The sequence below is a fragment of the Mytilus trossulus genome, chromosome 4, assembly GCF_036588685.1.
Source record: "Mytilus trossulus isolate FHL-02 chromosome 4, PNRI_Mtr1.1.1.hap1, whole genome shotgun sequence".
Lineage (NCBI taxonomy): Eukaryota > Metazoa > Mollusca > Bivalvia > Mytilida > Mytilidae > Mytilus > Mytilus trossulus.
This window is the reverse complement of record NC_086376.1, coordinates 74,615,765-74,642,411: the sequence shown is the minus strand read 5'-3', so window position 1 is coordinate 74,642,411 and position 26,647 is coordinate 74,615,765. Positions and strand designations below refer to the sequence as shown.

The window sequence follows — 26,647 nt, the reverse complement described above, 5'->3', positions numbered from 1 at the left end:
AGCTAGAGACATCAAATAGGTTTAATTTGTTATTATCCTGGAAACATAAAAGAGGAGATACCTTTAAGTTTATCTAGCTTGTAAACATCTCTGGAGTAAGAATTTATTTCAGTAGCACACCTGGTGAGAAGCAGCTGATCAGATTCTTACCTGTATATTATTTCACTTCATAAATTTCTTTAAAACTTTTATTTTGATAGTCTTATAAATTTCATAATATTTTACCTAGCATTGCATATATATTACACTGCATTATCACTGTGTTACAAGTGTAAGCTAGCTTTTTCAAACCAGTAAATCATGTAATTTTTTAAAACCTTAAATCTTCCCTCTCAGACTTACACAGGGCAGATAAAATCAGTAAGCTTTTATTCCATACAACCCAAAAGTGGATTTGGTTAAGTCTATCACCATCTCATTTTACTATGTGTACAATTAAATACAAGGACTTGAGTTATTAATACCCTATATTTGGAATTTTCATTTATTCTGTTATAAATTTTGATATAATATATTTTAAACCACTGAATGAAATTTCCATTATGCATATTATTTTTTTCAATTCATGTTTAAAAAAATGCTGCCAGTGTGTCTAGATATTCTGTTTTATATGGAAAGATATTCTAAATCTCATTGGCAATAATACCACATATTTTATATCAATATAAATTTTAAGGAATACAGATCCAAATATTGTGAAAACAAGATGAACACCTCAATATGAAATAGACACACTGTTTGTAACAACAATTTAAAATACTGAAAGCAAGTAGAAACAAACATTCCCTCAGCAACAACACCCACTTTTCTGCTAAAGTCACTAGCAAGCCAGTGCTAATTGTATTACAAACATATCAATCCTTCTATCCTGTCATCCCATGATCCACAAGTTTTCCTGACTTCTGTCAGTATGCTGCCTGTTGATATTCAAGTTTCTTTGGTTTTTAGCTCACCTGGCCCGAAGGACCAAGTGAGCTTATGCCATCACTTGGCGTCTGTCGTCGTCCGTCATCTGTAGTCTGTCGTCGTAAACTATTTAAAAAATCTTCTCCTCTGAAACTACTGGGACAAAAACTTCCAAACTTTAACTGAATGTTCCTTAGGGTATCTAGTCTATAAATTGTATCCGAAGTTTTGATCTATCAACAAACATGGTCGCCATTGCTAAAAATAGAACATAGGGGTCAAATGCAATTTTTGGCTTATAACTCAAAAACCAAATCATTTAGAGCAAATCTGACAGTGGGTAATAATGTTTATCAGGTCAAGATGTATCTGCCTTAAAATTTTCAGATGAATCAGACAACCTGTTGTTGGGTTGCTGCCCCTGAATTGGTAATTTTAAGGAAATGTTGCTGTTTTTGGTTATTATCTTGAATATTATTATAGATAGAGATAAACTGTAAACAGCAATAATGTTCAGCAAAGTAAGATTTACAAATAAGTCAACATGACCGAAATGGTCAGTTGACTCCTTTAGGAGTTATTGCCCTTTATAGTCAATTTTTAACCATTTTTCGTAAATCTTAGTAATCTTTTACAAAAATCTTCCACTCTGAAACTACTGGGCCAAATACTTCCAAACTTGAACTGAATGTTCCTTAGGGTATCAAGTTTATAAATTGTATCCGAAGTTTTGATCTATCAACAAACATGGTCGCCATTGCTAAAAATAGAACATAGGGGTCAAATGCAGTTTTTGGCTTATAACACAAAAACGAAATCATTTAGAGCAAATCTGACAGTGGGTAATAATGTTTATCAGGTCAAGATCTATCTGCCTTAAAATTTTCAGATGAATCAGACAACCCGTTGTTGGGTTGCTGCCCCTGAATTGGTAATTTTAAGGAAATTTTGCTGTTTTTGGTTATTATCTTGAATATTATTATAGATACAGATAAACTGTAAACAGCAATAATGTTCAGCAAAGTAAGATCTACAAATAAGTCAATTTGACCAAAATTGTCAATTGACCCCTTAAGGAGTTATTGCCCTTTAAAGACTTTTTTCACAATTTGTTCATCATGTTGACTTACTTTAAAAAATCTTCTCCTTTGAAACTGCTGTATCAATTTCAGCCAAACTTAGGCTAAATGAGTTTCAGAGTATCTAGTATAAATTTTATATTTTATTTCCTTGTATGTAAAGAAACATAGCTCCTATGGCTAAAATAGAACATAGGAGAAAATGATTTTTTTTTTTGCTTTTGAAGAAAATAGGACGACCCAAAGAACATTTAAATAAATTGAAAAGCCAAAATAATCATTGATGAGAGATTTAACCAAAAGAATTGAGGTGAGCGATTCAGGCTCTCGAGAGCCTCTTGTTAAGTATATAAATTATGATATATAAAAGTTATAAAGTAAGTTAACAATTCGTTATGGGGGATCTACTTTCAGGGAATGATCACTAGCTCTTGCATAAAGAACATTTTCTGGACAGTTGTACTTCCAGACTTTAAATCCACCAATTAGAAGAAGGAGGGTAAACTGGTTTACATCTGTCTGAGTGTCCATCCATCCCATCCATTTGTTGCATTTAATTTATTTTATTAGTGAGCAATAGCTCACAGTTCAACTTTTTTAACATGCCTGCCTACATATATATATTTATTGTTGTTTTGGTTCAATGGTATATAATTGTGATATATTATGATTTGGCATTGATTTTCTGGTGACCTTAGTTCGAAGGAAGTATATGGAGAACACCCTTATTCCTCTGACAAGGTCACTGTATACTCCCTTCAAATTTGGTTTTATCAACATATTTGTATATGCATGAATTATATTTCTATTTATTTGTCACACTTGCTATGACTATGACCTTTGTAATGTGAAACACAACAAACTGACAACATCAGATCATATTACACAGTATATTTTTGTATAGGTGATTTTATATAATGTTTATTGTTATGGTTTGTAAAGTGATATGAATTTCACAATGTATATTGACAATTTATTGTCCTTGATGGCTTTTGTTGTAAGCTTGTAAAACTCTGTCACTAAAACAGGAAGCTCTTAATTTTAAATAAGTTATGGATGTTTTCAAGACAAGACAAGTCAATACATCTCTATGTCTTGTAAAGGAAGACTAGGGCACTCTTTTGGCATTAGAGATTATGCTTTATGCTTTTGCATATTATAAAAACAGTCCATCTACACAATTTTAGATTCAAACTGAACAATTTTATTAATTGAAAATTTATCAAAAAGTATGTTTTACATCATATTCAACGTACAATCATTGAGTTTTATCGTTTATAAGAAAGGGCAGACAGGGGGTCCCACTTTCCTTCTCGCAACTTCTCTTTCCCTCCCCTTACTCCCTAATGAAAATTAGTGAAAAACAAATTCCAAGGCTGATATATATTAACCCTTCCTCTTCCCTTGGGTTCTCACCCTTAACTCTTGCTTCCTGCTTCCTCAGTCCTCTCATTCCCATGTTCCCTTAAACCTGTACATCCCCTAATTTAAAGCATGTATAAAGTATTGCCTTAAAGCTTTTTGATTATTGTTTGCTTTTTCACCTCAAAATCAACTGAACTGAGTATCTCCCATGAGAAAATAAATCTGCTATGTTAGTATGCATGTTAAAGTGACTATTTAGTTTCTTGTTATTGAAAAATGTACTGAACAATCTGCCAAAAATATAATTTTCCCTTTCTGATAAATAACATGTTTGTACTACTATGTAAAGCATTATAAAATTAATTGTTGTTTATCTGGTGTTTTATTGAACTGCTTAAATGACAAATTCAAAATATATTGTTTATAAATGTCGATTTCTGGACTGGAATTTAAATGCTTTGAGTCACAGTTTAACATTGAAGAAAAACATGAAATATCCTTTAAAGAATACATAAGCTGTTTAAAATTGGGAAATAATTTATATCTCAGATTATAAGTAACAAATGAATCAAAGTTTGCTGGACAAGCGCCAAGTTTAAAATTCCATAATAAAGGTTATCCTTAAAACTGAAATCTCGATTAGGTTTCAACTTATCCTTTCTTGACTTACTTACCAAATCAAGAGGCTTTATCATTTCATTACACTTTGTGATATGTATTTTTAAACTTAATTGAATAAATTTCAAACCTAATTTATTATATACTTCAAATTGTCTAAGTATGTGTGTGTTTGTTATTCACAATATTTTTTGATAAAGAATTTTTTGACAATCAGAAAAGAGAGTTTTATCATATCCCTTACCGAAAAATAAGCCCTGCGGCAAACATTTGCCGCAAGTTTGCAGCAAACATTGCTGCAACCATTTTACCATGCAAATGAAGTTTGCTGCAAGCTTGCGGCAAACATAATTATGCAAATTAGATTTGCCGCAAGCTTGCGGCAATTGTTTGCTGCAAGCTTGCGGCAAATGTTTGTTGCAAACTTGCGGTAAACTTGCAGGAACTACACATATACCAATGTTATGTGTGTAAACACATTCAATTTATCTCCTTCAAATTACACAGCAACATTTTTTAAAAGTCAATTCATGTCTTTATACAAACAGCCATTGAAAGAATTCTTGAAAACTTGTGAGATTTAAGGGAATACATACATGCATGTGAGTTTTGAAAAGTGGCAGGAGTCATTCTCAAATGACATAATATACCTGTATTAAAAAATGAAAAAGGTAAAATCTCAAATGTGTATTGAGTATAAAGCTAGGTATAATAATTGCATTACAGAATTTAACTTAATCTTAATAAACATGATCATGATGGTGCAGTACATCAGTTACAAATTCAAACTTATAATCGCTGAAGTTTTTCAATCATACATACATGTATATAGTTGCTTATACTTAATTATGTATGATGATACCATTAATTATTTTATTAAAACATGCAGTTCTATAAATCATTTGTTCTTACACAATTACATACTGATTATCCCATATTACTGAACCAAAATGCCTCCTTGATCTCTTATATGTGAAATGCATTTCCAAACACAACCAACATGACCTAGCCACAATTTCAAATTGTTAGCATCCAGGAAGTGCCAACTAGGCATGCCCAGTCAATATTGTGTAATTCCTGCAATGTTCTGGCAAACATATAGCATGGTCAAAGTTTTCTGCAATCTTGCGGCAAACATATTGAATGGTCAAAGTTTTCTGCAATCTTGCGGCAAACGTTCTTTATTATTTTAAACTTTCTGGCAATCTTACGGCAAACATTGATGTTTCTGCAAACTTGCAGCAATGTTTGCCAGAAGTTTGCAGCTAGCGGCAAACATCTGCAAACACTGTTGTCTGTGTTCCTGCAAACTTTTTGTTTGTCTCAAGCTTGCAGCAAGTCTGCTGCAAGTTTGCGGCAACCAATTCAGTTTCATAAGGGATACTAAGAGGGCTGACACAATTACTTTTTAAACTGACAAGGCATGAGGATTTCTTTCATTTTCTGATGTGTATCAAAGTTTTTAGAAGATTAGATGTAAAGTCATGAAAGTGGGTCAATGAATTGTTTTTAATTTTATCTATATATATGACCAGTTATTTTAAATGCCTTTACGTCCCTATTTAAACTTAACAGAAGCTTATTTTCCTTTACTTAGTTCATGCTTTGAGTACAAATGATCTTTATCAAATATTTGTAGCTCAAATTAATTTGAAAAGTTTATAAAAGGAGACACATTCAACACCAAGGCAATTGATCAGCATTTATTGAATACTATTAGGATATGCCTTTTGAAATTGTAAATTTTATAATCGAAAATTCTTTTTACAAAGTTTAAAAGGTGCTTTAATGACTCGTTATTAAAGTTTAAATCATTCGTTTTGAAGGATTGGACCATGGTTTGAATATGACTAGTAAACAAAGGCAATGTATGATTGGGGGGAGTGGACTAAGGTTTGGTTCGGTAAAACACTTATTATACCCCAAAAAGAGTTTGTTAACATTCCTTTCTGAATTTGTTTTGAAGTATTCAGAAGTAGAATTACATATAACTAATTCAAAATACAAAAAACAAAACTACTTCAACCAAACAATATTTTTTGCCAGCCATATAGTATACAGAAAAATTTGTCCTTCATTAATTTAAGCTCTAACTGTCCCCAATGGTTTAATTTGTGCTTTACAATTTATAAATTACATTAGGTTTATAAACTTTGGAATTATCTTCCAATGGAATAATTGTTGTAAATGTCTATACATTCAGTTGTTAAATTGTAGTGACTTCTGGTTCTGTTCTAAGATATATATGAAAAAAACGTTAGTTCAGTTGTTGGTGGCTGTCATATTTGTTTTTTATTTATTTTATTAATGATAAAGACATGAATATGGCTGTTGTTTTTTTTCGTTATAATTGCTTAATATTTTGGCATGTCTGGGCTTTCAGTTTTTATTGCTGACAGTACGGTGATGATAGTTCCGCAGATCCAAGCCATTTCGACTATATTGTCAAGTTTTTCTATACCACATCTCATTACTTTACATGCATAGATGAGGTTCTTGTTACTGATATTTATTCGGGGAGGGTGGAATATTCGATTAAATTTTTGTTAAACTTTGTCCACAATTACACAATATTGTTATATTTCGTCACTATTTGTCTTAAAAAAAATTGCCAAAACATGAGAAGACAATAAGGCTAACAGGATAATCAGGGGACCGTAATAAAAAAAAGGGTGATGTAGTAAAGATTTGGGGAAAATAAACTTTTAAGTGTACTCATTATAGATGAAGCTTTTGAAATAATTCAAATAATTTCTTTTTGGAAATTGACAGGATGGGAACCATATGAAGATCGTAAGTTTCCATTATTAAGTTTGCTGTAATAATGTATATGTATGAATGTGTGATGCATGCATAGAAACACAACTTTCATGTGTAGACACAAAAACCATTAAGATTTAGATACATGAAAATCCTATTCTAGACACTCAAAATAACTTCCAAATTTAGATATTTCTTTAAATGTAAGACACTGCAGGTTGCTTTAATTAAGTTATTCTTTGCCAAATCTTGCCTAGATAATTATTTTTGAAATCTATTTTGCCACTATTTAAGTTTTATTGTGTTTTCTTTGACATGGTAGACTTTTCACATTTTCTTCGTAGAAGTTCCTTTCCTCATCTGTCTCTGCATCAAATAATTATTTGAACCATAGCTTTAACTTGAAAAATTCATATCTGTAGAAATTGTAAAACTAGATAAATCTTAGGTTATCTAATCTACTTACAATGATATTAATATTAATATTCCAGATATTTTATAAAAGTAGATTTTTGTTTGAAAATTTAACCAATGTGTAGCATTTACGAAAAAAACTCTTTACAGCTAGATGCATTTAAATGTAGATTATTCAAGTGATTGCAGCATTGGAATATAAAACATATGTAACATATGTATTTTTTTATTCATAATTAACTTGAAAGTTTGCACTATTTATAACAAATGACTGCATGGTTATTGTACTACATGAAAAAACATGTGGATGAAATTGTAGGATTAAAACAGGCTTAGTATTGGTAAATTGGTTGTCCAAATAAGGGAGACAACTCTGTATTTAAGATTTTTAACCATTATGCACACTTTGTTCTGTTTCTTGTGTTTTCATTGTCAAAATACCTCTGTAGGAGTGAAATACTGATTATTTTTTATTGACCTTCAGTCTTATTTTGCTTTAACGTTGGTATATTGCATTTTCATACACCTACAGTCTTATCTGTACAACAAGAAAAAGTATGAAAATAGCAAAAATAAAATTATATACATTAATTTCTGAAAACTTCTTTTTATGATCAATTTATGCATGTTACCATTCATATTATTAGAAAAAAGTAAGTTTTTAAAGCTAGCTAAGTGATAAATCTATTAGTGAAATCTCTTTATCTTGTAATAGCATGTTTTTACTGTATACATATAAAACATGTTGTGTTTTTATGCTTGGAGCACTTGTTATTTCGTTCAGCGGTAAATTGGGACCATGTATCAGTTATATTCATCTTAATAAATAATATTGCTGGACTGGTGATGGAAGCTTCAGGGAGAATGACTTTCACTAATTAAAGCTATAGATAATTTTATGTATGTAATCAAGATTATTGGGAAAGTAGATAATACAGAATTTTAAAATTGTTTTATTAATGTAAGATATAGTCAGATTATTTTTATTAGAATTTGTATTAAAATTTGATTTACACATCGTCACATGTATTAATGTAAGGAATTTTTTTTTTAATCAATTTTTTTTTATGGGGAGGAAGGGGAGTTGCTTTTATCCATGAATTGACAAAAAGCTCTGTTACTGTGGTTATAATGAAGAAATCAAATTAATCTTTTCCCAAGGAAGCAAACTGACTATTCTTTGATGACAGCAATCAAAAACATATTACTTTGATAAAAGCTACATGTAATTCTTTAATTTTCCAAAAGTAACCAAAATATTAATTTATTGGAGGACTTTTACCTTTATCAAAGAAATAAATGTAAATGTTTCATGCTATGATAAATTCTACGTATATAGGTGTAAAACAGTTATCTTTCTTTGAATCTGTTTGAATGACAGAACAAATCATAATGATTTTTGAGAACATTTTGTTCAAGAATGAAGTGCACTGAAATACAATAGGTACAGAAATGACCTTAACATAGCAAGTTGTATGTATGTACATTTTAATCTTTGATTTGTTAAGAAAATAATCGATGCATTGTTAAACTGTTGAATAACTTAAGTTCAATGGGTTTTATATACACTATAGAATACTGATTTGTTTATTATAGATACAACTATAACTGTAATAATTCTTTACATACATTGAAAATCAAGGGGGTCTTTTTATCCAGATGCTTGCATTGCAAAAATTATGTAAGAGATGATAAAAATCATATGATATGCACATATATAATTAGTATCATCCAGATACCAAATTGCATAAATGTGCAACTATAGGTCACTGAACATTCACCCCAAAGAAGAAAGTTTTTTTTTAATTATGATTATCATATGACAACTTTTTTTTTTATATATAAATAAGGCTGTTAGTTTTGTCTTTTGAATTGTTTTACAGTGTCATATAAGGGCCTTTTATAGCTAACTATGCGGTATGGAATTTACTCATTGTTAAAGGTCATACAGTGACCTATAGTTAATGTCTGTGTCATTTTGGTCTCTTGTGGACAGTAGTCTCATTGGCAATCAAACCACATCTTCTTTTTTTTATTAAGAATCTTACTAAATGTATACACAGTGAGCCAAGATTTTCTTTTTTACAAGATTTTGTATGTCTCTGTCAATTTGTTCCTAAATTTTTCATACAATAACATTTGCTAAATGACACAGGACAAACATAGCATGCCACCGTTTCAAATGAACATGACTCAGCTGTTTATGAAGTCATGGAATTTTGATATACTCACAAACTAAAATATCAGTATAATCTTCTGTAGACCTCCTTTGAATGTTGAAGTTTTAAGGCTCCATTCCAGTTAGATTATTAGGATTTAAAAATATGAATTAAAGGAAATGATTGATTGGTTATTGGTGCTGTATCGCTACTTTTAAGCAACACTTTTGGGCTATTTTGTGGTGGCCTGATTTTATTGGTGGAGGAAGCCAGAATACCCAGAGAAAACCTTGGACCTTTGATAGGAAAGCTGACAATCCTAATCAATAAAGATTTGAATTGAGTGCACCCGCACAAGAGGGGTTAAAACTCACAACCTTAGTGTTGACTCGACCATGATTATAGTAGTACCGGTAGATGTGATTGATTTTAACAGAAACTATCAAAGAATGGTCATCAACACAAAATTCTTCAAATGAAAAAAAATACTATGATATTAAAGATAAAAGACAAAAACTGTTGAGGCTCCTAGCTTTGGACATCATAGGCCCATGCACATGGACATATAACTGATTTGAACCATACATTGAATAATAAAAAAAAAATAAAAATTATTAAATGGTGTATATATTATTAAATATGATAGACAAATTAATTTTAATTTTATTTATAAATAATACCAAACTTTATTTTTGATTGATTGACACATTTCATCAATAGCATTCAGGAAACACAGAGTTTGTCATGGTTTTGATAAGGGTAGAATGTAAGGGAATTAATCAAGCCTTTGGTGTTTATTTCAATAAGGGTTATCTTTTCAGCAGTAATCTTTGTAAACACCACATAACGTTACAACCAAGGAAAAAGTTCAGGTGTCTTTGTATGATACACTCTGAAATGATATGATCTTTTCTTCTTATTATTAAAGATCGATACATTATGAGAGCTCTTGATAAAATAATAAGTGACGTTATTTTCACAATATTTATTTATCTTCTAGTTAAACTCCTGAGTCAATAAAGATTAAGGAAATCTCTGTAAAAACTTTGTCACCAAAATTTGTACTAATTTTTTTTTGATAAATGCAAGGTTAAGGTATGTAGCATAAATTGATTATGTAAAATATTTTGTGTCAAAAGGGATTATTTTTCTTTTTCTCATGGTAAACTTTTTTGTTGTCTTTTATGTTTGCAATATTTGGACAAAAATAAGTTTTAAAAAGCAGATTTTTATGCAAAGTTTGCATATTATTTCAAAATAGGGTCAAGTTTCATTAAAAAAACTGCAGCTTCTAAAGTACTATAGCATTCATGAAAACAAAGAGGAAAACCTCATATATGGGTTCATAGCGAGTGACAGAGTATGCTAAAATAAATATAATTTCGGCAACTTTTGTATTTTATTGAGAGCATGTAATTATTTCGGATATTTAATTATTTATAAATCTTTTTATATTTGCTGATTGTTTATTTAATAAGATTGATATACAGTTTAAGATTTATAGCTATTGTTGTTCACTGCTAGGTTCCGTTATTACTATTTGTCAAACCTTTAATTTATTGTGACTCGTCGAAAGAATTCAATGTGAAATCAGATATACTGGTTTATATGGTAAAAATCATAGTTCAAATCTTTTATAACTGATGATTATGTTTTATATTATTTAATATAAGATCTTTCCATTTGATGTAGGTACCGTAGTTTTTCAGTTTAACTTTATTAATCCGAGGGATTTTGATTAATTGAATAAATTTGAACTTATATGATCTATTATAAGAATATTTACGACCAAAACTTCTTCAAGCCTCGATTAAAAAATTATTTATGAAAAAATCAAATGTAACAGTATCCTGTTAACAATTTACATAGGTCAAATGGTAGGACAAGATTTGTAACTGTTTTCTGCATTGACCTTTCTTCTTTGAATAAGTCTGCGGAATTCTGCCAAAAGGGAGAGTAATAGATACCTTATGATATAGAATGTGACGTTGCGGTCTATTGTCACACGGAATTGTTTTTATAAGGTGTATGGTTCTATTATTGTCAAAACAAGGATATACGTGGAATAAAAATTTTACCATGAGAGAAATTTTAATTGGGATATATTAAGGACTTTAAAAGGTAGGAATTGGTAACAAAAGTCAATGTTTTAATAAAGTTTAAAAACATTTGCATAGTACCTATTGAAATGGCCGAACATGAAAAACTTGGAACAGGCCCGATACATAAATATCATTACGGGGAATCATACTAATAGAAAACATGACAAATTATTGTAAGTAGTCTTTGAAATATTAAATTCAGAAAAACTATTGTATGCTTATTCTTGAACAAAAGATTCCGATTCACAATTCCTTGTGAAAAATATGGTAATTGGAATGACAAATGAATTTTCTTGATTTATTTGATAAGCTTTTAACCTAAATAAAATATCACTTCGTACCAATATTCAGAAAGGAAGACTATGGTACACAAAAGGTATATATTTTATCACATTAGAACTTAGCTTAGAACATGAAAGTAATGCTGTAAATTAAAAAAAATTACAAAATATTTTATTGAAATTTTTCCTACAACAGTAGATAAGATAATAGATGATTGTATTAAGATTTCACAATTTGATTATTTCATTAACATTTTTAATGTTTATAACATTATTTAGAGAGCAGGGGCCATCTTTATTTTGTTGTTTTGTATAGGAACCCAAATTGTTGCCAGTGTGGTGGAGGGGCATAGTGCCATGTTTTGCTATTGACTCCTACTCCTATTGAATCACAAGAATTGCCAACTGCCAGGTTGTTAAAAAGGGGTGGTGGTGATGTTTGTTTTTTTTACCCCATTCACAAATGATATTGCACCCCATTGGTAAATTTGATAAATCCTGGCTACAGCCCTCTAAACTAAGGATAAAGATTTAAAGATTCTTCAACTTTGAAGATGAAGTACTTTTCTGTTTTTACATGGTCACCCACCCCCTTCCCCCCCTCCCCCCATCATATTACATTTTTTTTGTCCCCTGCATAACAAGTTGTGGAGGAGATAGACAAAAATGTACCTGGTATTCATCAAGGCTTGTTAACACTCTCGCGAGTAAAATTCTTGCCAGATTTTTCATCAAACTCGTACTAGAGGTTAATATCAGCTGTTTGCCTGACAAGCTCTATGATTGCAAACGATCAACTTTTTTTATAAGAGTTATGGTCCTTGGAAATATTAGATAAGTGCAACACGGGGGACATTGGAACTCTGCTCTTTCATATTTTATTTTTTTCTGACTCATTGTAAAGAAAAGAAGGTGTGAAAGTATAGGGTCAATTTATTATACACATTTAATGGAATCCACATTCTTAATTCTTTAAAATTTTTACATTTAAAATCACTTATGTGATTGGATTACTAATGCTAGACTATAATTGGGAGTAAAATTGGAAATATAATTTATTAAATTGATTGAAAAATAATGGCAATTTTAATAATTTTAAATGTGTAATTGATTGGTTTTTTTTCTCTTTCAAAGAAACAGTATATAATAAAGCCAACATCTCCGTGTGTTGACTTCCTCAATAAAAAGTATTTTTTTATCGATATGAAATTTATTACTAGTAATATACATATTTATAAAAAGTTTTGAGAGCAGTTATTTGATTTAGATTGATTGTATTTATATGTTTCATTTATCCAAAAGCTGTTTTTTAAAACTGTTAACTCATTTAATATAAATGTTATGGGAAAAAAATAAGTATATGAGTCAGTTTTTTCTAGGGATTGGTGATATATAATGTAAAGCCAAGGATATTCATAAAAAATAATGTAGGAATGTTTTTTCCTCTGTGCTTAAGCTTCAGCACTAAAATCATATTTCATAACTTGGTTTAAAGGCTTTGTCCGCCATAAATGAGATATTGTACGTCCAAACAGGTTTGTGTTGAAGAGAGAAAAGCAATGGTGTTTTTGAATACGCATAGATAACTAACTTTCTAAACATGAGATGGAGAGAAAAATCTGTTAAAGGACCAAAAAATAGAATGAAAAGAATGTGAGCATTTTAGGGGCAAAAAATGACATTTTCTGTCTTATTTTAATGATATACGAATCGTCACATATAACTTTAGCACAAAATGTCTGTTTTTCATAACTTTAATAAGTATTTATCCATTTATATATTTACAGAACCAGAACAGTTGTACATACCTCCAGAATATGAACACAACGAACAGTCTTACAAGGTAAGGAAAACTAACGATGTGTGAGAGTCTTAAATGTTGAGTGTATTGAACACTGCAAGAGAAAGAAAAATCTTGTGTGTCAAAGCTTTGCATGCAAGAATCCATTCTACTTTGAGTTTCTGTTGAGAAAAGGAATACAACAAGTTACAAATTTCATGCACACAAAGGGTTTTTCTAAATTTACCTTCATCAGGACCGCTCAAAGCTGAATATTTGAAAGCCATGGATGTATAAGAACTAAAACCAGTTGAATTCCATTTTAAGGTCAACTTTGTCTAAGGTAGTTGAAACCTATCTTTAAAATTTCAAATTTATAAATGGATAATTTTAGAAAGGTTTGTTATAAATCATGTTAGTACGGTACTACTGATGTTCTGACCACTGAACTGATTATATCTAGCTAGCTATTTTTATTCTTAGATACAGAACTGAATGTTGAAAAAAAATCCACATGAATTCAATAACTAAATAAAAACACAAATACTGCTTTAAATAAAAGATAAAACGTGTGGGCACACCCTTCTGTTAGCCTGATAGTAAAATTCTTCTCAATTCTTTTGTTTTGCGATAATTGTCATCTGGCCATGGATTCAATACTTTTCAAACAATCAGTATGAAAATCAGTCCACATAACACTTGACTTATCAGAAATGTTTTCACCGAAATCTAAAAGCAATTTAGTCTTTTCTTTATGCATTTTTTACTAATAGATCAATTGTATGTTTAATAGATTGATTTGAAAGTGAATAAAGAATAAAAGTTTTTAATATTTTTTTTATTTGTTGGAAGTCACATGCATCTCAAAGTATTGACTTGACAAGATAACATTACATAATAGTAAACGTTCTATTTTGAGAATGGTTTCATGATTAAAGTGAAAGGAAAATTGGATTGTTTTTTTTTGGAAAACAAAGGTGTGATTATTCACATGTAATTCAAATTCAATTGGCATTAACCAATTCGAATTAGTTTAATTCGCATGCGAAATGTTTTACGTCCCAACGTCAATTATAATTCAAATTGAAATGCGCGTCAAATTTGCTTTACAGTCCAAACGACGTTAACTTTTAATTCGTATTAACAAAAACGTCTTAATGCGAATTGACTAATTCCAATTAGTTAATTCAAAAATCAATTCAAATTAAAAAATTCGAATCAATTCGAATTAAAAAAGAAAAGTGTGTGAACGCGATTAGGGAATTCGATACGAATTCAATTTGAATTAAATGTCTGTGTGAACGAGGCATCATGATGCTTGATATATATTCTTGGAACCTGCAGTTTTGTATCTTACTTTTAAAGAACAGACAACCCAGGGATTACTGTTTGCTTATTTTTCAAAAGTTCAGATGCTTTAAAGATATCATTCTATAAAAATATATTCTAATACGAATTGTCAACCAAACAAAAGCCAGTAAATCAGTATTGTATTTCATAAATTATTTGTACAATAGAGGAAGAGTTTTTGTAAAAATTTCATTTCAGCTTTATTTTGTTTTAATTACAGTAAATTTTCAATTTGTTTTGTTTCATTTTAAATTTTGAATGAAAACATTATTAGTTTGCTGTCTTTACTTATTCATAGTAGGCAATTGAAATAATTTTTTAACAATAAGCAAGTATACCCAATTATTTTCCCTGTTGAAATTGATATTTTTACAGTCAGAATTATAAGGTAGAGAGAAATTTTATGTTGTTTTTTTTGTGTTTGAATTTTTTGGAAAAGAAAACCCTTCTAAATTGTAGGGATTCTGAAATATTGTTTCAATTCCATTGCTGATTGCACTGATTATTTTTAGTTAACATGGTAAAAGAATTAAAAAAAATCATAAAAATTTAAGCATACATTTTCTATTTGCAGTCTCATCTGTTTTCTCTTGGGATGACACTACTGTATGCAGCAGAATATAATGGGGAACCAGGTCGTCCAGAAATCACAGCAGAACTAAGACAGTTATTTGGTTACATGACATCAGAGAAACCAAGTGACAGACCGGATTTAGAATCTCTTATAAATCAATGTGAAGAGGAACTTGTTGGAAAATCTTCAGCAGATATTTGTTGTAAGATTGGATCATTTACAGCACATTTTTCTCCAGCGCCTGATGGACATTCATCAAGTTTAGCAGATGTAACTGCAGGTTTAGCGAACTATTTACAAAGCCAGTCAAAATTGTTACCCGATTCATCAGCGTTGAACATCACTGATCCACAGCAGCATTCTACACCTGCTGTGTCACCTGACATAGTGTCGTCTGCTAATGCAGAAGAGGACATGGCACTTCGTGGAAATTACACAGGGATACCAACGGCAACTGGGAACTTAAAACAGTCATCTCCACATAACAGGAAAAATAAAAATAGAACTTTAAGTGGTGAAAATGAGAATGACAATATTGGATTTAAACCTCCTATTCCTAGGAAACCAGATCTTAAAAAACAGCAGGATAATGATTCGGGAGTGATTGATATGGATTTATCAAATAATAATGATAATAATAATGAAAATATGTCTAAATTTAAACCTGTGCCTCAAAAACGGAAACATTCTGATTCTGTTCAAACCATCAAAGATAAGTCAGATTCCTGTAAATCAGAAAAGACAAATAAAACAAAGAAACGTCAGGTATGAGAAAATGCTTATAGTTGATGCTTAAATTGAAATATCTTAAATATGTTGTGTTGTTTAATTTCAAAAAACAAAAACACAATTTGGATAAAAAAATTTTTTTTTTAGATTTTTGTGAAAACTAATGCAAAACTATCATTTTAAGGAAAAGTAAGAATTAAGTTAGGCATTTTGCTGACAATTGTTTTGTGCATTGAAGAACAATTGTATGTTTGTGGATAATAGAAACTGGAATAAACTGTTCTGCTTAGGGGGAAGATTATTTTGCTCTGTTAAAAGTGTGTTTAAAAATGAAATTTAAGTAGACACAATGTGTAGACATTTTAATTCATCAGTTTGTATGTCAATGTACTATACTACTTGGATTAATAGTTCCAGCTAGGTGAACAAACTATACAGTGCTAAATCTGAGGGATTAGATTTAATATTAAACGCCACTTAAGTGACACTCAGGGTTTCCGCTGGCGGTCGCCATTTTCGCAATTTGCGAAAAAATAATAATTGTGGCGATTAAAATTCGTCATTGGCGAAAGAATTTGGCGAAAGAAATATATAACGATTTATTTTCAGCCATCTTGTTTATTTACTTTTTTCGAGTTTCTCTGACTTAACCGATCAGACAGTACTCGGAATTCACCTTGAACTCGTTCAGATTTTGACAGAAAATCAATAATCAGCTGATTGCATTTATAGCTCAAAGGACTAATAAATAAAGGTGTTGATTGTATGATATGGTTAAATGGCTTCTGTCACGTGTCACAAAAGGGATTTATAACCGCGTTGCGACGCACGTGTTAGAAGCTAAATTTTTACGCTTCCTCTCCTTTTTTTAATGATAATCCAGAAAAGAAAACTGTTGTTATGACGAAAAATGTTCAAAAGCAAGGAAGGTCTCTGATTTAAAACTTGATCATTTAACTTTCATATAGATCTTTGATTTGAGTGGGTACTTTAAAGTCGTTTCAGTGACACACGTGTTTCAAGCATATAGTTTGACTTTTTTACGAGGGTCTAGAAGTAGAAAAGAAAACTGTCGTTATGCAGAAATCTATTCAAAAGTTTGGCATGAGAGTAACCCTTCAATGTAATGACTATACCTTGCAAGAGGGATCAACTTCAAGTGATAAGGTGTTTTGTTTTGTTGTAAAAAACACTTCTTTTTTAAGGAGGGGGGGACTGGGAAAAAAGTAAAACTTAAAAAAACATATATTTGTGTTACTTGGCGAAAAATATAATAAAGTGGCGAAAAATATATTGTTTTGGCGAAAGAGGTGGCGAAAAAAATAATTGACCCAGGGGAAACCCTGGTGACACTTATTATATATAAAAGAAAGAAGTACCTCAGAAAACATTCAGAATAACAACCTCAAAAGTACAAAACAAACTTTTAATTCAAAAATTTGAAAGAAAAAATGCTATGTATATATTCATTAACAAGGTATGGGACAGAACTATAGAACAACAGAAGTCAAATATTATGCAGAAGTTAAATTGAAAATTCACATATTCTATTGCGATATCTAAATAACCCACTGTCTATGTGGTCTTGTGGTAGTGTGGTAGCCTTGAGTGCAGTTGGTCATTGGTTTGATTCTCACATTGGTCAAACATAAGACTTCAAAATTGATTATTTACAATAAGAGAATGTGAAAGTATGAACAAAGACTTTGAGTCAAAATAGTCAAAATATTATGTTTTGAGAACTTGCTGTTTTTTTCCTGTCAATATCAGCATGTAGACTTTAATATAAAAAACAGGTACACTCATAATTCATTAGAATGTTGTCGACTTGAATATACATGTGCTATTTGCCACTGGACATCACATAGCAATAAATCAATCTAAGCACAACAAAGTCATCACTCCACTAACCCTTTCAAACAAGAACTTTCATCAAATCATTTGAACCTTACACAAAATATGATTTGTTGATTCTTGAGTAATCTGCGACTTGAAATTTGAGGTCTAAGACCAATCAAAGTATGCAGTGAAATTTCGTTTAAATAAGTGTTATTGGTACAATTTCCTTTACTGGACTTTTTGCAATTGCTTTAATTATATTTATATGAACAATTTACTTTCAGGGTTATACAATTACTGAGATCTTAGAGACAATAGATAGGAATATATCAGAAGAGGAACTGTGGGCTGTTTGTAAAGAAGGGGCTTACTCTCTACAGAGGAAAAAGAAACATCTACGTAAGTTTTAATAAATTACCTAAAAACTATGATGTTAGTTGACAATATAAGAAATAAAGAGGTGTGGTAAGATTGCCAATGAGACGACTAAACACTTAAGTCTGAATGATGTGCATGTAAGCAACTACAGGTCACCACACTGCATTCAGCAATGAAAAGTTTAAAACAATTCAAACTAAAACGCCAACAGCCTGATTTATGACAAAACAGTAAAGGAAAAATAAATTTGACAGAGAAAAAAACTAAAGGGTAAGGAAATTATTCATGTAATTTTGGTCATTTGTTGGAGACTTATAAATAAGCAAACCTATATTTGCTAACTGATTGCAACAAACATAAAATATTATCAAAATGGCATATTTTTACCAGGTGAACTAGCCATTGAGGAGGAACGATCTTACACTATCAGTTCATGTTTTAATTTTACAGCTGAAAAAATGGGTTGAAATGATTATTAAGCGGTAAAGGGGAATGACTTGAATTTAGATAATATTTGTACAATTATTCGGTTATTATTGCTAAATTAAAGTTAGATAGATAAAAAAGTATAGGACTTGTGTATTGCGGTATATAAATTATTGTATTTTTTTCTTTTCGATTTCAGCTGCATACCTGTCTTTAGACACACTACTTGTACGAGATAATGGGAGTATATCCTTCAGAGCCATACCTGAGGATAAACCATTGGAGGTTATGTTTATGTCACCTGAATTACAACAGAAAGGAGAACTTTCAGAGAAGGTATAAAAATGAATTACTTATGTTGTTTAATGTTTTTATTTCTGTAAATCTACCCCATATTATTTTTTTGGTTGAGTATGCAAAATGTATATCGTGAAACTGAGACCTAATTAAAATCACTGTATTGATGTTATCAACATTTTGGTTAAATCTGTGGTCAAAAGTCTTTTTTAACACATCAATAATTGTCAAACCTTCATGGAATTTTTAAGAAATTTGGACAAGCTTTATTGTGACCAAAGACAGCATCAGGGTCAAAATCTTAAAATACTTGACTGATAAATGGATTCATACTCAACAGTCAACACTTCCTTTTATGCTGACATCAGCAATTGCAAGTTAGACACAGGAGTATATACAGAACCCTTGTCACCTGAAAAAATCTTAACATGCATTACTGTGGATTCATTTATTTTAGTGAGTATCAATTTTTGTTGATTGCTGATAACTTGCATATATATGTGGAAATTTGAGTCCGTGGTTTTGCCAATCACTGTATACAAAGCCTATTGAAAATTTGTTATTCCTTGAACATTTGAATTTGTTGTTAAACTGTACCCACGAAACCCACAAAAATTGGTATCCAATGAATAATAATGAGTCCACAGTATAACATTAATTATAACAAAATTTCTAAAGTAACTTGTGTTAAAAGGAAAATTTCTATATTGACAGTAGAACATGACACTTTTGAAATGGGTGAGGGGACTTTTAGGTTAATTTATTTCAAGGCAAAATCATCCATGAAAATGTTTCATATTATCTCAAAGATTTCTCATCTTACCTTCTTTTATAAATTACTAGACATATGCATTTTTCAGAGGATTGCCATGAGTTATATATTTACATATTATGATACTGTCTATGTTACAGGCTTGTTTGTATGGACTTGGGACTACCTTGAGGTGTACAGGAGGAGCCAAACATTCATCAGTAGCCTCCCTTGGTATTTCTTCAGAGTTGAAGGAGTTACTATCTCAGTTAGTTCATCCAGACATGACACAGAGGCCCAGTATAGAGGACACTTTAGAGGTATTGACAATTTCATTAAGAGTAAGACACTTACCCATTAGATGTTCAGTTTCTGATATGTCAAATGCATTTTGCCAATAGCTGAGATTTAGAATTAATACTATTCCATGTAAAACAGGTGATTTATATCATGGATTGAATCACCTTTCTATGTATTTTAATTTTGACCCCAGATGATGCTAAAATATTGTAAATTCAGAAATTATTGTGATGTTTTTATTATTGCAAAAAAATCGTCAGGTTAATAATCCTAATAATTATACTAGTATTTTGAAATTTTTGATATGAATTAAACAGGATTTTTCTCAATATCGCAAAATTAAAACAATATTTTAGTCTAAAATGACAAAATCACAAAAATAGATGCACATTATAATTTAAAAATTTTCAGTATTCCATTTTGTTTAATTTTACACAACAAAAAAAACTTGAGGTTCCAAATTTTATATTCACTATAAAGCAAAAAGCTAACAAGTTAAATGAAATTGCTATATTTAGGCCTTCCAATTTATACTTCAAACTAAATAGACTACTGAAAGATATGTTTTTAATGCCAAACAATAAACTAGCTAAGATGTATAAAAAACTAAAATCAGATATAAATAATATATTGATTTGTTTTAGATATGTGGCATCCATGATGGTAGAACAGGGGAATCTTCTGCATTGATATTACAACAACTCTTCCAGGATACACAACTAAGACTGGTATGGTTTTTATGTGAAATAAAATACAACATAGATGAAAATATATGTTTCTTAAGTTAACAGAGACAAAAACATTGATAATATTTAAAATTAAAAAAAAAACATTTTACAACCTGTATCAAAAAGTAAAGCCTTTAAATGTACATGTTGAAAAGAAATGAGATATCACTAAAGTGACGTTACCATACTTCATATGTTAGATTTGCAAGATTTTAACACCTCTAACCTAAAAACAGTGTAATTTCTTGAAATATTTGAATATTTTATATAATAAACATTGAGCACAACAGCACCAATGAATTATTTTGTATAGTCAGAAAAGATAAAATTATTAACTTTTGTTTGCAAAAGTGCTTCTATACAATCTCAGGATCACATATTTACTGTGATTACATTTAAATGTTAAATTAAGAATCTATGCTAGGAACGCTACATGTACAAATGTTTATACCAACATTCATTTTGGCCTACTTCTTACTGTCTGTATACTTACAGATTGAACAAGAAGAAAATTCTAACAAACATGAAGAAACACCGGAGATTGACATGGGATCAGCTTTTAGACCAATCAAAACTACTGTGGAGTCAGCTTTTGTTCCAAAGAAACCTGTTCCAGTAAAACCTGATGAACCTTCCAAGACCATTCCAACTGCTTACAGATCAACAGCAACTCATTTCAAGCCTATTGTTTTACATAGAACTGAAACACCAGTAGAAAAGAAAGAAGTCAGAAAGGAAAAAAGTCCTACCAATGATTGTCAACCAAGTGAAAAGGACAAAGAGGTTGTGAAAAAATTAAAAGAATTGAAAAAGAATTTGATGAAACATAGACAACCTTCTGGTGGAAAAGATGATGAAGCTGAGCCTGGGTCACCACCTCGGTCACCAAAACCAAAATCTAAACAGTATCATAGTCCCAAAAAATCATCAACACAGAAATCGTCAAATGATGATAGTCATGAGGATAAATCTAATAAGAAAGATGGCATGGGAGCGTTGGAAAATTTATTGTCTGAAGTTCAGAAACGAGGCACACAAGTGGATACAGATACTTTGGCGTCTGCTATTGCTCAGCATTTACAAAATTTTATGGGTAAATCAGAACAAAAACCGTCACAGGTTGATACAGCAGACTGGGTTCAGAATCAGAATAATCAGTTTATGGCACCACAAATGCCGCCACCACAGATGTGGCCAAATTTAAATATTCCATCACAATATCAGCAACATGTAGTAGGACAAACTGTGACCTTACCACAGTATGGAGGTGGAATGGTACCAGGGGGTTACCCGATGCAGGTTCAATTGCAACAGGATCCAAGAACTGGGTTTGTGCAGTTGGTACCCGTTGGAATGCCTGTGCCATTTCCTCAGCCAACAGTAAATGATTATGGATATTTATCAGATTCTGCCAAAAGTCAGAAAATGCATGGAAACTTCACTGTGTTAAATCAATCTCCTTTAAATACAAGTGGTGATATGGATAGTTCACCAAATGCTAGTAGGTCGGGGAGACCTGGAAGAGCAGCTAAAAATCTATTACAAAAAACTGCAAACATGAGAGCTAAGAATACAGGGAGAGTTCATAGTGCTCGACATGTAGATCATTCAGCAGAAACTAGCAATCTATGGAGATCTAAATCTGCACATATGATTAATGATGAACACTTTCATTCAGATGGTGAAGCCATAAAAAGACATTCTAGTCATCTGTCAGCATTTGAGATCAAACCTGGATCTTATGATGATACTGTTCTTCACAGGGGCAATCATCAAAACATTCAGTTTGACTCATTACAACGTTCTAGCAATCAACACATACCTCATAAACAATCAGGGGCAGATAATCAGGTGTTAATGCAGCCACCGATTTCTGAATCCCAGTCATCGTCTCCGTCTGCATCTAAAGATAGTGGTATTAGTAGTGTAAATGGTGCTTATAAACCTCCTGCCGCAGGAAGTATGGTTGAACGATTATTGAATAACGTCCACAGTTCACAACAAGAGAAATTAGGACGTGTTATTCACTTGTTAAGGGAGGAGTTTGCATTTGATGGGTATATGGAAAATGGTGTGGAGGATTTAGCCACTGCGGAATATATAGCTTCTTTAGGGAATCTTAAGTGGGAAACATTTGCTAGTGCAATAACTGAGAAATACTGTGACATTTATTGGGCACCAGATTTGTTGATGAGTCTGTATGATTCAGTCAATGCATCTAACAGGTAAGGTTGGTTTTAAGATGAAAATAAGAAGATGTGGTATGATTTGATTGCCAATTGGATAACTCTCCACAAGAGACTAAACAACATAGAAGTCAGCAACTGTAGGTCCTGGTACAACCTTTCACAATGAACAAAACCAAAAGGGATAGCAAGCCATAACAGGTCCCAAAACCACAAATGTATAACAATTCAAAACTAAGACTTGATTTATGTTCAAAACAATAAGTTAAAATTTAAAACAAATGTGATATACAGCATCATTTACAACCTCTAAATAATAAGCTCCTGACTTGAGACAGGCACATATTATACAGAGTGTGGTTGGTAGGCACCCAATTTAAGATTGATTTATGTCTGTCAACCTGTTTAGGGTCACTAGATTTGCACCACAAACCGTTAGTTGTAAACATAGAATGAAATCATATTAAAGTAGATAAATTTAAGTTAGATAAAAGTAATTTATGATTTCCAATGTAATGCACTATGTTTAAACATTAAAAGAAGTACCTTGTAGCTGCAAAAGAAATCCTATTAAATGTATAAATAGAAATATATTTCATGAACTTTTCTCTTTAATAGATCACCTCAGGTTCAGCCTACTGTCTTAGAACCCTCTGTTCAGGTTCAAAACCAAAGAGATCTTCCTAGTCAAAGACCATTGTCACTTCATCAACGACTACATCAGCCGGAAACATCAGATTCCACAGACAATGAAAATTACGAAAGGAGGCGTAGACCTCGTCGTAAACATCATCACGACAAATCTAAAAATTCATCATTTAATAATGTGTCTGAACAAAATGTGCCAAATAATATTGATAGGCTTAGTGATGATACCTTAGTATCAGATAATTCTAATGATAAACTTAGGGAAAGGGAGGTAACTCCAAACCGTGATGTTAGTAAGAATAATATTCCAATGGAAAATAATAGTGTGCGGACATTAGGAAATAATTCTGATAGGACATTAGGAAATAATTCTGATAGGACATTGGGAAATAATTCTGATAGGACATTGGGAAATAATTCTGATAGTCAACGAAGTTATCGTTCACATGAGTCAACAGAAGAAAGCAACAAATCGGATAGTCAAACGGAAAAATCAGAACATGGGATTTATCGTAAAAATAAAAAAACAAATCAAAATCGTGTGTTTTCTGCTGATAGTGGAATGTTAAGTAAGGGAAGTAATTTGACTCGGCATCTTTCTCAATTATCATTAGTGGATAACGTACGAACAGAGATACCACTTCATACAAGGAAATGTAATGTTGTTTACCATTATGCCACAATGCAGTTGAATTTTTCACCAGATATGGAAAAATTCGTTCAGAGTATAGTAAGTGTGTTTATAAACTTTTTATTATACCCTGGGTAGTGAAAACAGCTGTTGTTAAATGATCATTTTGTTTAGGCAATTTCCTAAACCACTGCCTGGTTTTAACCTTATGGCATTGTGTGGATCATTTTAATTTGTAATTTCATTATTTTTGGGGTCTTGATACATATAAAACAAACATTTTCAGGCTTGCCAACTGAATGCAAACTTTTTATTGATTTGCTCTCATAACATAATATTTTTACAACTAAGAACATTTAAAAAAATATACAAAGGAAGTTCTAACTCAAATTATCAGACAAATTCATTTTAAAATGCCTTTCATAGAATGTTTGATATTATTGTTTTCTTTAATGTAAAATATTAAGTGTGATTTTATGCATGTTATTGTCAAGTCCTAAAATGAATTATTAATGTCAATTCTTCATGCTCGAAATTTTCAGGAATAAGCCTTCTCTCAATTTGACATTTGACCCTGGATTTCCTTTAGAAAATATAGATTTTGGATATTGTGATTTTGGCATTTCTAACACATTTTATTCATGATTCTCAGAGGTATACAAAAAAATACCCTGTCAGAATTGACTAAAAGTACAAAATTCTAAAATTGATTTACAGATGATGTGGTTGTAATCGTTCTGTGAGGTTTGATAGAAACAACTGGTATTGTTCTAGCTACTTGTAACTTCATTCAGCTCAGTGCTTGGAGTTAAATTATTAAAAAAGTCAACCTTTTGCCAAAAAAAATCTTTAGCTGCAGCAGAATTGGATTTTCATAATTTAGTTTAAAAAAATGTATTTGAAGGTGATAAATGAAGATCTTGAGGTAAATTATGCATGTACAGGAAGACATTAGCATGATATAATCAAGAAATATTGGAACAAATGATGTGGGCCATTGGGCTTTGGATATTTAATGCTGACAGTTTAACAAAAATGATGCTTAGATTTGCATGGTTTGTTTTTTTGTTGCATGAAGGAATATTTTGAATAAGAGTTTAATGTATTAAAACTAAAATTTCAGCCCATATGGTCCATATCAGAACCAATAATATTCAAAAAGGTTATGTTCAATCAAGGAATTATTTAATATTATATCATGTGGTAATAGATGCTAGATATATTTTGTCTTACATATTTATAATTAATATGGTGTTTCAGATGAAAATTAACAGGCACAATATAATAATAAATATCATCACAATCCTTAATCAAATGATTTTTAAGATACCAGTTCAAGTTTAAATATTCAAATGTCGAAAAACTCTTGATATTTAAAATATTTTGCCTGTAATTATTTTTTTCAACAGTTCATAAATTGGCAGGTATATTAATAAATGGTCGCAAATTAATTGTGGTTTTATATTCAGGAATACTTTATTGAAAAATTGAAATATCTTAGTACTTTCCAGTAAAATGAACAATTCAAATTCAACATCACTCGGCTTGAGTAGATATTTCTGATTGATAATACTGTCTGTTAAGAAATACGTTAGCTGAGTTGACATAAGAATAAATGAAGGAGATGAATACAAAATATTTCTGACCAGATATAGAGTTCATAAAATCTACAATTTTGATGAGATTTTTCAATCATACAAATACTAAACATGCTAAATTAAAAAGATAATCTGAAAATACATTTAACTTTTATTTTGAATTTTTATAGTTAATTTCAGCATTTCATGATAGTTTAAAAAATAGACACAGAGTCATTGTTTTGCATTTATGGAAGTCTTCCATATAACATTAATTTCTACTGAATAAAGCATTTTATTGATATTGAGTTATGTTATGAATTTCATTTATAGGATGAGGAAAATGCCAGTTCATTGCAGTCAGAGTTGTCTGCCCTAGAGCAGCAAGTAATGATGGAGAAAAGACAGAAAAAGAAAACAGAAAACTTTTACTTTAAGCTGACAGAAAGTTCAAAATCTGATAAAGGTAATTGTATTTTCTTGTTGCTTCTTTCTGAACTCGTCAGACAAGCGTAGGTTATTATTCTTTGATTTTGTCATTCCATAACATTAAAATCTGAGGTGAATGGGATTATTCCATGACATAAGAATCCGAGGGGAATAAGATTATTTTGAGTTTGATGTGTATACTAGTTAAACTTTCCTTCATTGAGGAAGTTCAAACTATTTAATTTCTTAGCAAATTTTCATCAAATTTATATGAAAGGTTTAAATATCAGTAATGTGCTGAACAAATTCTTAAATCAGTCTGGTCCCTAGTTAATGTGGT

The 26,647-nt window shown here is 30.8% G+C and overlaps 1 protein-coding gene across 8 annotated transcripts in view; it reads left to right on the top strand.

Annotated features, from left to right (window-relative positions):
* The window catches only part of LOC134715965 (kinase non-catalytic C-lobe domain-containing protein 1-like), a 52,126-nt gene that overhangs the window by 11,129 nt on the left and 14,350 nt on the right, over window positions 1–26,647 (top strand). For 7 of the 8 annotated variants that reach the window (XM_063578568.1, XM_063578570.1, XM_063578569.1 and 4 more), the window contains 9 exons: window positions 13,472–13,527; window positions 15,389–16,153; window positions 18,241–18,355; window positions 18,960–19,096; window positions 19,970–20,128; window positions 20,753–20,836; window positions 21,332–23,061; window positions 23,641–24,400; window positions 26,212–26,344. In XM_063578568.1, coding sequence (XP_063434638.1) covers window positions 13,472–13,527; window positions 15,389–16,153; window positions 18,241–18,355; window positions 18,960–19,096; window positions 19,970–20,128; window positions 20,753–20,836; window positions 21,332–23,061; window positions 23,641–24,400; window positions 26,212–26,344 — 3,939 coding nt within the window. Of the gene's footprint in view, window positions 1–6,742; window positions 6,762–13,471; window positions 13,528–15,388; window positions 16,154–18,240; window positions 18,356–18,959; window positions 19,097–19,969; window positions 20,129–20,752; window positions 20,837–21,331; window positions 23,062–23,640; window positions 24,401–26,211; window positions 26,345–26,647 lie in introns of those variants that run through there. The other variant, XM_063578575.1, reaches the window with a different exon arrangement.